This window comes from Lissotriton helveticus, chromosome 12 (genome assembly GCF_964261635.1).
Source record: "Lissotriton helveticus chromosome 12, aLisHel1.1, whole genome shotgun sequence".
In the NCBI taxonomy this organism is placed as follows: domain Eukaryota; kingdom Metazoa; phylum Chordata; class Amphibia; order Caudata; family Salamandridae; genus Lissotriton; species Lissotriton helveticus.
The window spans coordinates 896,937,354-896,949,411 of NC_136073.1; the positions used below are offsets into that span (position 1 = coordinate 896,937,354).

The following is a 12,058-nucleotide window of genomic DNA, read 5'->3' on the forward strand; positions in this document are numbered from 1 at the left end:
CCGGAACTCTGAGGTTTTATTCTCACTCCGAAACACTGACGTTTTAATCTCACTCTGAAACACTGACGTTTTACTCTCACGCCGGAACACTGACGTTTTACTCTCACGCCAGAACACTGACGTTTTACTCTCACTCCGGAACACTGACGTTTTATTCTCATTTCGAACACTCACGTTTTATTCTCACTCCGGAACACTGATGTTTTATTCTCATTCCGAAACACTGAAGTTCTACTCTCATTTCGGAACACTGATGTTTTGTTCTCACTCCATAACAGACACGTTTTATTCTCACTCCAAAATACAATATATTTATTCTCACTGTGGAAAACACAATTTATTCTCACCCTGGAACAACTCACTTTTTAATCTCAGTCTGAAATACTTTCATACCCACTTTTCATTCTCAGTCTCAGTCTCGGAGTGATGGCATCATTCAGTGCCTGCTCCCTGTGAAAGGTACTGTGCCGGCAGCTCCAAAGATGAACAGTTATCACATCCATGGTCTAGATATATTCGGAGTGAGGTCTTTAATCAGTTCAGAGGCTTGGCACTGAAGAGAAAACACACAAGATGGGCATATACTGACCAGCCGACAGTGTAAAGTTACACAAATATCTGTTTAAATTAAATCTGATCAGATAACTCATGCTCAGCCACAGGAGGAGGCGACGCACCATTCCCATGAGCATTTAATTTGCAATGCAATTGGTCTCGCCTTTGGGACCTTATATGTATTTAGCTATGCAGCACATTAGCCTGGGAGCTGAAACATCTACTGTTCTTTAACATGGAGGGAAAGTAAGCACCAAACTGTGTGACACGCCAGGTATGGGAACACATGGAGAGAAATATTGCCTTACAGCGGGAAATGGTGTAGGCCAAAACTCTGTTTTTAATATAAAATCAGGGCCTTCGGTGGTCATATCACTAAAAATACAAGATTTGAAAAAAATATTATTGTCTACGGGTTCTCGTGGAAGACAATTTCTATGGACTGGAATCCAGAGAATGATAAAGTGATTCTGGTATTTTACTCACCTCTGCTGGTCGCTTTCTATCAGGAAAGTTAAATAGAGGCAGCTGAACAGAAAAAAAAGTCCCTAAGCGGAAGCAGACAAGTCCTAGGGCTGATCTCCAGATCCCACAAAGTACATACACATATAAGTATATGCTACAGTATATACAAGAGGTCTCGAATGCTCGACCTAAAAAAAATAAAAAACCTATAAGGTTTCTCAGGCTTGGGGCACCTTCTCGACAGTAGTCCGTCTTTTTTTGTTTCCATAGGTCCATGTTTACCTCAGGAGTGTACAAGATGGCGACCATAGCCGTATGGCGGAGTGTCCAGTGTTTATGTGCAGGCCTCCGCCCCTTCTGACGCTCTCTGCGGGATTGTAACAAGCCTGAAGGCCTGAAGTCCTTTCAGAGGCTCTGATTAAACACAGGACACACCCCATTCTCTCATCCCTCAATTATGAGTCATAATTAGTGATTAATTACCTACAACAGAGTCTAGATTACATTGAAGCTTGCAGAAATAGCACAGAATATATTTGAAGTGTTGTGAGAAATCTGGGAATATTTATTATTATTTCTGGCAGAGAAGCCCGTGAAGGGAACTTGCTGCTCTGTGTTGTGTGAAAGGAAGAGAGTAGAAATACCCAACATTTACAAAGGTATGGGGCATTTCTGTCCTCTCCTAGCACTGCCACACTGTGTGATGCTGAGCACCACTGCAGGTACCCTTGCACGAAAGTGCAACGGTTCCCGTGCTGCATGCAGGACTGTTTTTGTGCAGGAAGGGACACCATGGGGGCAACCCTAGAGAAAGCCCGTATTTAAAGTGGGCGTTGAAATGTAGCTTTTAATGAATACATCTGAAATTTGCAAGGCGAAGTTGTGTGTGTTCTCTCGTGCCGTATTGTGAAGCTGTTATGAGTTGAGATGAGTACAGTACAGGGAGCCAAAGGTATTAGAGTCATATATGACGTACTCGCAAAAAGGTATACAGGTTAGGTGAGGTCCTCTCTGGGCCTGAGTTTGAGTGTCTTTCTGTATTTGTCCCCTCCCCTATTTCGCTTCATGACGGGCCTGTGTGTTCCTTCTCTGCAGGTGAAACGGAAGCGGTCGCCCTCAATGGTGGACATCAGCGGGGGGAAGAAAGGACGAATGAGCTCCACCACCATGCAGTCCTTTCCTCCTGAACTGGTAAGAGTAGCAGAAACTACCTCAGGCCGGTACATGCACCCCCCAGCGTGGGAAGGGTCAGGCACGGGAGCAGTGCATGCACCCCACAGCGGGGGAAGGGTCAGAGCAATGCATGCGCCCCACAGTGTGGGAAGGGTCAGGCACAGCAGCAGTGCATGCACCCCACATCGGGGGAAGGGTCAGGCACAGCAGCAGTGCATGCACCCCACATCGGGGGAAGGGTCAGGCACAGCAGCAGTGCATGCACCCCACATCGGGGGAAGGGTCAGGCACAGCAGCAGTGCATGCACCCCACATCGGGGGAAGGGTCAGGCACAGCAGCAGTGCATGCACCCCGCAGCGTGGGAAGGGTCAGGCACAGCAGCACTGCATGCACCCCGCAGCGTGGGAAGGGTCAGGCACAGCAGCAGTGCATGCACCCCGCAGTGTGGGATGGGTCAGGCACAGCAGCACTGCATGCACCCCGCAGTGTGGGAAGGGTCAAGCACAGCAGCAGTGCATGCACCCCCGAGTGTGGGAAGGGTCAGGCACAGCAGCAGTGCATGCACCCCACAGCATTGGAAGGGTCAAGCACAGCAGCAGTGCATGCACGCCACAGTGGTGGAAGGGTCAGGCACAGCAGCAGGGCATGCACGCCACAGTGTTGGAAGGGTCGGGCACAGCAGCAGGGCATGCACCCCACAGAGTGGGAAGGGTCAGGCACAGCAGCAGGGCATGCACGCCACAGTGTTGGAAGGGTCGGGCACAGCAGCAGTGCATGCACCCCACAGCGTGGGAAGGGTCAGGCACAGCAGCAGTGCATGCGCCAAACAGCGTGGGAAGGGTCAGGCACAGCAGCACTGCATGCACCCCACAGTGTGGGATGGGTCAGGCACAGTAGCAGTGCATGCACTTCCACAGCGTGGGAAGGGTCAGGCACAGCAGCAGTGCATGCACTCCACAGCGTGGGAAGGGTCAGGTATAGCAGCAGTGCATGCACCCCACAGTGTGGGAAGGGTCGGGCACAGCAGCAGTGCAGGCACACCACAGCGTGGGAAGGGTCAGGCACAGCAGCAGTGCATGCACACCACAGCGTGGTAAGGGTCAGGCACAGCAGCTGTGCATGCACGCCACAGTGTTGGAAGGGTCGGGCACAGCAGCAGTGCATGCACACCACAGTGTGGAAGGGTCAGCCGCAGCAGCACTGCATGCACCCCCCAGCGTGGGAAGGGTCAGGCACAGCAGCAGTGCATGCACCCCCCAGCGTGGGAAGGGTCAGGCACAGCAGCAGTGCATGCACCCCCCAGCGTGGGAAGGGTCAGGCACAGCAGCAGTGCATGCACCCCCCAGCATGGGAAGGGTCAGGCACAGCAGCAGTGCATGCACCCCAGAGCGTGGGAAGGGTCAGGCACAGCAGCACTACATGCACCCCGCAGGGCGGGAAGGGTCAGGCACAGCAGCACTGCATGCACCCCACAGTGTGGGATGGGTCAGGCACAGCAGCAGTGCATGCACCACACAGTGTGGGAAGGGTCAGGCACAGCAGCAGTGCATGCACCCCATGGCGTGGGAAGGGTCAGGCACAGCAGCAGTGCATGCACCCCATATTGTGGGAAGGGTCAGGCACAGCAGCAGTGCATGCACCCCACAGCATGGGAAGGGTCAAGCACAGCAGCAGTGCATGCACGCCACAGTGGTGGAAGGGTCAGGCACAGCAGCAGGGCATGCACGCCACAGTGTTGGAAGGGTCGGGCACAGCAGCAGGGCATGCACCCCACAGAGTGGGAAGGGTCAGGCACAGCAGCAGGGCATGCACGCCACTGTGTTGGAAGGGTCAGGCACAGCAGCAGTGCATGCACCCCACAGCGTGGGAAGGGTCAGGCACAGCAGCAGTGCATGCGCCCCACAGCGTGGGAAGGGTCAGGCACAGCAGCACTGCATGCACCCCACAGTGTGGGATCGGTCAGGCACAGTAGCAGTGCATGCACTCCACAGCGTGGGAAGGGTCAGGCACAGCAGCAGTGCATGCACTCAACAGCGTGGGAAGGGTCAGGCACAGCATCAGTGCATGCACCCCACAGTGTGGGAAGTGTCAGGCACAGCAGCAGTGCAGGCACACCACAGCGTGGGAAGGGTCAGGCACAGCAGCTGTGCATGCACGCCACAGTGTTGGAAGGGTCGGGCACAGCAGCAGTGCATGCACTCCACAGAGTGGGAAGGGTCAGGCACAGCAGCACTGCATGCACCCCACAGCGTGGGAAGGGTCAGGCACAGCAGCAGGGCATGCACCGCAGAGTGTGGGAAGGGTCAAGCACAGCAGCACTGCATGCACCTCAGAGTGTGGGAAGGGTCAGGCACAGTAGCACTGCTTGCACCCCAGAGTGTGGGAAGGGTCAGGCACAGCAGCAGTTCATGCACCCTAGAGTGTGGGATGGGTCAGGCACAGCAGCACTGCAAGCAATGGCAGCTGGTGGATCACTGACATAATATCGACTAAACAAATATTGTCGTACCAAAATATTGTGACATAAATATAGTTGTCAAAAATATCGACATCCTATCTTTATAATGGTAAGTACTAAAATATCAGAAAAAAATATTGTTCTTAAAAATATTGTTGTTAAAAATATCGTTTTTTTAAATGTATACAAAATAATGTATACATATAATTAAAAAATACATATTTAGAGTTATTAGAAAATGTTAAAAATAATAAGTAATGAATATAATGTACACGTAAAGTAAACATACATATATAAAATAATATATATTTACTTATTAATATTATTAAATAATTATTTTAATGAATTGTAAAATGTTAAAAACATAGTGAAAATTATAAATACATATCCATATATATATATATATATATATATATATATATACACCTGTAACATAAAAATAAAGATAAAATATATATTTAATAAATTAAAATTTAAAAAAAATTCAGAACTTTATTTTACACTACGTTAACTGCAATAATAGGGGAAATGTTGGATATCGGAGGGGATACATTTACTATTCCCACTCCATTGAGTGCAACAGTAGGAAAAGTGTTGGATAGCGAAGAGGAATGGGGAATAATTTACTATTCCCACTCCAAGAAGTTCAACAGTAGGGAAAGTGTTGGAAAGCATAGGGGTAAAACGTACTATTCCCACTCCAGGGATAGCAACAGTAGGGAAATTGTTGGATAGCGGAGGGGAATAATTTACTATTCCTTCTCCAATGAGTGCAACAGTAGGGAAAGTGTTGGATAGCGGGGGGGAATAATTTACTATTACCACTCCAATGAATAAAACAGTAGGAAAAGTGTTGGATAGCGTAGGGGATACAGTAACTATTCCCACTGCAGGGAGTGCAACAGTGAGGAAAGTGTTGTATAGCGAAGGGGTAAAAATTACTATTCCCACCACAGGGAGTGCAACGGTAGGGAAAGTGTAGGATAGCGTAGGGGTAAAAATTACTATTCCCACTCCAAGGATGGCAACAGTAGGGAGAGCGTTGGATAGCGGAGGGGAATAATTTACTATTCCAACTTTAGCAAGGGCAACAGTAGAGAAAATGTTGGATAGCGGCGGGGATAAAATTACTATTCCCACTCCAGCAAGTGCAACAGTAGGGAAAATGTTAGATAGCGGAGGGGAATAATTTACTATTCCCACTCCAGGGAGTGCAACAGTAGGGAAAGTGTTGGATAGCGGAGGGGTAAAAATTACTATTCCCACTCCAGCAAGTGCAACAGTAGGGAAAATGTTGGATAGCGGAGGGGAATAATTTACTATTCCCACTCCAGGGATAGTAACAGTAGGGAAAGTGTTGGATAGCGGAGGGGAATAATTTACTATTGTCACTCCAATTAATGCAATACTAGGGAAAGTGTTGATTAGCGGAGGGGAATAAAATTACTATTCCCACTCCAGCGAGTGCAACAGTAAGGAAAGTGTTGGATAGCGGAGGGGATCAAATTAATGTTCCCACTCCAGATAGTGTAACATTAGGGAAAGTGTTGGATAGAGGAAGGGAATCATTGACAATTCCCTCTCCAGCAAATTAATTAACATTAATTAACACATAATTAATTAAAAATGATTTGCATCCCACCATATTCCCTTATAAATGACACCACCAATCTCGTAAAACATGACACAATTAACATAATTGATTAACAATTAATTAATTAATAACAATTAACAAGCAAATTAATAACTATTATTAATAAATTAATTCACACAATTATCACTATAAAATAACTTTAAATAAATAGTATCTAAAACATATTTAAAAATATATTAAATTTAAATTACTTTCCACCCTACTCCCCTATCAATCCACAATCCGCTCCTAAACAAATTGACACAATCAACATAATTAACAATTAATTAATACGTATTACTAACCAATGAATAAATAATTAACAATAATTAAATTTCCACAATTAACAATATATAATATGTAGTCAATACATTGTATTGAATACAAAAAATTAATTAATTATAATTAAATTGCTTCCCATCCTACTCCCCTATAAACTCACAACCCACTCCTACAAAAATGACACAATCAACATAATTAACAATTAGTTAATAATTATTAATAACCAATTATTAACTAATTAATAATACATTAATTACCACAATTAGCAATATAAAATATTAAATACATAACTAATTAATAATAAAAAATACATATTAATTATTTATACTTAAATTACTTCCCACCCTACTCCCCTATAAACCCACAACCCACCACTAAAATAATGACACAACTAACATATTCACCCATTAATTATTAATAATTAACAATTAATAACTAATTAATAATACATTAATTACCACAATCTATACTATACTATACTACACTATTATAAAGGAAGAACTTTGAACCTTTGAGGCGGGTAAACTCGGGAACCACAGCGCCAATCCACACACCCGATACATCGTTGTAATTGTCAGGGTGTGCAGATGGAGATAGGCTATATAAATTAAAAAAATATAAGTTGTTTAAAACATTTACGAGAAAAAAAAAGTAGTCCCATGGAAGTAGCGCCGGCTGCGACGTGCGTGCTGACATCAGGAGCGCGGGGAGGAGCGGCGTCCAGGAGCGCGAGGAGGAGCGGCGAACATGAGCGCGGGGAGAAGCAGCGGACAGGCGGGGAGGAGCGGTGAGGAGCTGCGGACAGGCTGGGCGGAGAGGAGCGGCGGACAGATGGGGAGGAGCGGCGGATCCTTGAACTCAGGAGCGCGGGGAGGTGCGGCGGATGAGGTAAGGCTCCGGGGGACCCATGGACAATGTTGGGGCGGGCGGGGGCCCTAAAGCCAAGGTCGGGACGGGCTGCTACTCTGGGGGACCCACGGACAATGTCGTGGCGGGCGGGGGCCGGGGCGGGCTCGGGCCCTGAAGCCTGATTGCTAGCGGCGGACCGGTGAACTCAGGAGCGCGGGGAGGTGCGGAGGGTGAGGTAAGGCTCCGGGGGACCCACGGACAATGTCGGTGCGAGCAGGGGCCCTGAAGCCAAGGTCGGGACGGGCTGCTACTCCGGGGGACCCACGGACAATGTCGGTGTGGGCGGGGGCCCTGAAGCCAAGGTGGGGACGGGCTGCTACTCCGGGAGACCCACGGACAATGTCGGTGCGGGCGGGGGCCCTGAAGCCAAGGTCGGGACGGGCTGCTACTCCAGGGGACCCATGGACAATGTCGGGCGGGCGGGTGCCGGGGCGGGCGGGTGCCCTGAAGCCTGATTGCTCCCGGATAAGGTCGGGACGGGCTGCTAGTTAACAATATAAAATATTAAATACATAAATATTGATTGATAATAATTCAATTACTTTACACCCTATTCTCCTATAAACCCACAACCCGCTACAGAACTAAAACGCAAAATTTACCAACATTTTTTTTTTTTACTTTTCAAAATGTAACACATATATTAAAAAACAAATGCAATACTTGGACAAAGAAATAGAACACATACATTTAAAAAACATATTAAAATACTTAACACTAGCTAAAACACCAAGATTTTTAACAACAATATTTTTGCAAATGCTATTAATGGCTTCAATATTTTTAAAAACAATATTACTTACCTTAGAGTCGATATTCTTGAGCACAGTATTCTGACAGTCTATATTTTTGTATCACGATATTGTGCACTCGATATTAGTGCAAGTCGACATAAACAACTTGATATCATGTCTGTTTACCAGCAGCTGGCAGGTCCCGATGTTGGTGGAGCTGGGGGGCACATAAATAAAATAAAACGCACTTACCATTTCTATGAGCTTGACTCCTTCTTGATCCTTCTCTCCTTGAGGCAGGCAGGCTCCCGACTCCCAAGCCAATCCTGGCGCTGCTCTCATGCTGCATGAGAACAGGGCTAGGATTGGTGGGAGCGGCCTCTATCAGCGCTCACAAGAGCACTGGAGGCATTTGCTTTCTCTAATTAAGCTGTCATAAGACAGCTGAGTTAGAGAGCTTTAAAATGCAAATGCCTGGCTGGCCAAAGAGACATGCACATTTTAAATTCAAGAGCACAAAGCGCTCTGCTGCCACTCAACAGCAATGGCCCCGCCCTGTCCTGCTGCTTAGTTTGGGACTGGTCGATTGCTGAAAAGTAAAACGGTAATAAATAAACTTTAATGCCATTCTATTTTTCAGCTCTGTCCTGGGGCTTTTGTTTGTGGGGCAACGCTCCTCCACTCGAATGCAGGACAGGAGACACCCCTGAGGGCCTGGGATCTGTGGAGGTCACTGCCAAGCACACCAGTCTGGGCCACTGGTCACCCAATATATGCCCCCTCGAGACCTGTGTTTCCTGTGAAACAGATGAGCCATGCTGTTCAGCGAGTTACCTCGGGTTCGATAAACAGTGAGCTCACCTTTACCAATATGGCGCCCAAAGAACAACAGACGAGCTTTCTTGCTCACATAAGAAGGCCTTTCTGCCAGGCCTGGACACCATCCAGAGTCGAAGTGCTTTCGGTAATTTCTCAATACTAATGCAGTGACATTAGGCCAGTTGGCATAATTATTAGTAATTTGGCACAAAAATCCTGCGGAAGGAGCACAGGAACAATGCACTTGGCGAGAGAGAGAGAGCGGGCGACTGCTTTTGTTCATGTTCTGTTGCATTTAACGCTATTTTACTAACATAAAAAGCATCCTCAGGTGCATTTTGGATCCAAAGGTGCATAGCGCTCCCCGCGTAATTTTGCGGGTTCTTGCTTCGTTTTGCTGTAATTTTGAATAATTATGCTACAGCAAATTATGCAAGTTCTGCCCACCTCTACTCTACACATCCTGAGCATGGAATATTAAGGAAGGGAGGCAACTAAATGCATTCATTGTATTCCACATTATGTTAAGTATTATTACGTGTAGGAACCCTGAAGAGCCACGCTTCGGCTGACATGTTTTCCACTAACAACCACTGGAGATATTTCAAAAGAATAAGAAGAGGATGCAATCTCACATATCCTGATTTTCTTGAGTGCATTGTATTGTCCCCCCTATATTGCGGCCCCATGCCCCCTTATTAATGCGGAGGTTGGTTACGGGATATCGGATGTCTCCATATTGAAAGTGAGCCTGTCATACGCCTTTTCCCCATATTATAAAATTAAGCCCTATTTACTCCTGTGTCCTAGCCCTTTGGTTCCTACGTCTCTTCTCCCCTTTTACGATTGTACGGCCTCTGCTTTGTGCTGACTGATTCTGTAATATTTGCCTTGAGACCTCTGATTGCTTTGCACATTGCGGCCGGCCGGCTTGGTTGTAGGCCTCGACTTGTCTCTCCTTTTGATGTTAATAAAGGTTTTAAAAAAAAAAAAAAAAAGAAGAGGATGCAAAGTTTTATGCAGTGTGCGTAGAAGGAAAACAGAATGTTGACCTTACCACACACACACCGTAGCTATTAGGGTACATTGTCACCTTAGAAAGCTTTTATGATCTTAGTGTGTCAAGGGACCACCACTTCCATAAAGGTCTCGCGGTTCCCTTAGACTCTTTCAAATCACCTTCTCCCTACCCTATATCACCCCCTCACTTGCACTCATCATACGGCTTGTCGATCAGAAGATCTCCGCCAAATAGCCCCCATTGAGGGTCCCTCAGGCATTGCACCGCCAGCCCAACGAGGGGAGCACACTGATAAAGCACGACACCCTGCCAGGTGTGTGAGGGCACTTTGAACTGGTCGTTTGGATCCCCCCGCGATCCGGCCGGTCGGACCTCTTGTTCAATCTATTAGGGCCTGTACTGTCCCTTGCCTGAGGAACTGCCCCCTCTGTCTTTATTATCTTTTTTCTCCACTTATTTTAAAACGTAACACGCTCCGTGGGCCTGATTGACAGAACTAACTGAAGACAAAATCCTAAACTTACTTTCATTGTGGTATTCACAGAAGGCACTTACTCATTTTAGTATTCACAGAAGGCACTTACTCATTTTAGTATTCGCAGAAGGCCCTTACTCATTTTAGTATTCTCAGAAGGCACTTACTCATTTTAGTATTCACAGAAGGCACTTACTCATTTCGGTATTCGCAGAAGGCACTTACTCATTTTAGTATTCACAGAAGGCACTTACTCATTTTAGTATTCTCAGAAGGCAGTTACTCATTTTAGTATTCACAGAAGGCACTTACTCATTTCGGTATTCACAGAAGGCACTTACTCATTTCGGTATTCGCAGAAGGCACTTACTCATTTCAGTATTCGCAGAAGGCACTTACTCATTTTGGTATTCGCAGAAGGCACTTACTCATTTTGGTATTCACAGAAGGCACTTACTCATTTCGGTATTCACAGAAGGCACTTACTCATTTCGGTATTCACAGAAGGCACTTACTCATTTCGGTATTCACAGAAGTTAGGAGTAATAAATGCCTTCTGTGAATACCGAAAGTCTTAAAGTTAGGATTTTTCTCAATTTAGGAGTAGAAAAGTTAGGACTCCTAACTTCTGTGAATACCAAAATGAGTAAGTGCCTTCTGTGAATACCAAAATGGTAGTAAATTTAGGATTTTGTCTTAAGTTAGTTCTGTGAATCGGGCCCTGTGTGTGGGTCTAGTTGTCCAATTGGCCTTGCCTCCTTCCTACATGGCGGCCTGTTTCAGGGACGTTGCTGCATTTTCACACCAAACACAAGTCCGTCCACGCCTTTCTGCACCCGGACCGTACCCAGAACCAGGACCCATGGTTCTCCTAAGAGGCGCTACTCCACCTTGGCTATATACTCAATGGCTATATTTGATTTTCAAGGACAGCAAGGTAAGTCTCATACTTATTCTTCTCCAGTGCCCCAGTGTTTATTTGGGTCAGCATTTGCAGTTTAACACTAGTACATGGTGTAATAGAACACTGAACATTGTAAAGTCCTCTTTTACACCAGCTCCTGTGACAAGCTCATAATTGGCAACTTAATGAGCTTCAGAAAACAAGTGAAAACCTACCTCTATCCCTAAATATCCCTGAATATCTTCGCTCCAGCTAGGACCGATAGCACTGGGAAGCCTGTCGCGGGTAGCCATGCGCTCTACACAGCATGTGAATAAATTGCCTAAATATTGTCCCTGTGATAGTCTGTCACCCCAAACAATCTTATATATGTTATTCTTCTGCAGTTCTTATCATATCCAGAGGAAGACATTATTTTTTCCTCATTTTTCTTCCCCTGCGTAGACATAATTCCAGACTATGCCGGGTCATTATGTATTTCATCCAACAGTTAGCAGATCCTTTCGTATGTTACTCCATGGATTCATGTTCATGGTCTTCACTGAAGAGTAGGAGAACACAACCTGACATGCAAAAACTGTGTTGGTTTATGAGTTATTGATATAATTAATTTTATTGTTATATTATAA

General features: G+C 46.1%; 1 protein-coding gene across 1 annotated transcript in view; it reads left to right on the top strand.

Annotated features, from left to right (window-relative positions):
• The first annotated feature begins 2,119 nt into the window (after positions 1–2,119).
• Positions 2,120–12,058, top strand: part of FBXO24 (F-box protein 24) — a 74,111-nt gene continuing 64,172 nt past the window's right edge. The window contains exon 1 of the mRNA XM_078669187.1: positions 2,120–2,211. Coding sequence (XP_078525313.1) covers positions 2,140–2,211 — 72 coding nt within the window. The 5' untranslated portion in view covers positions 2,120–2,139. The remainder of the gene's footprint in view (positions 2,212–12,058) is intronic.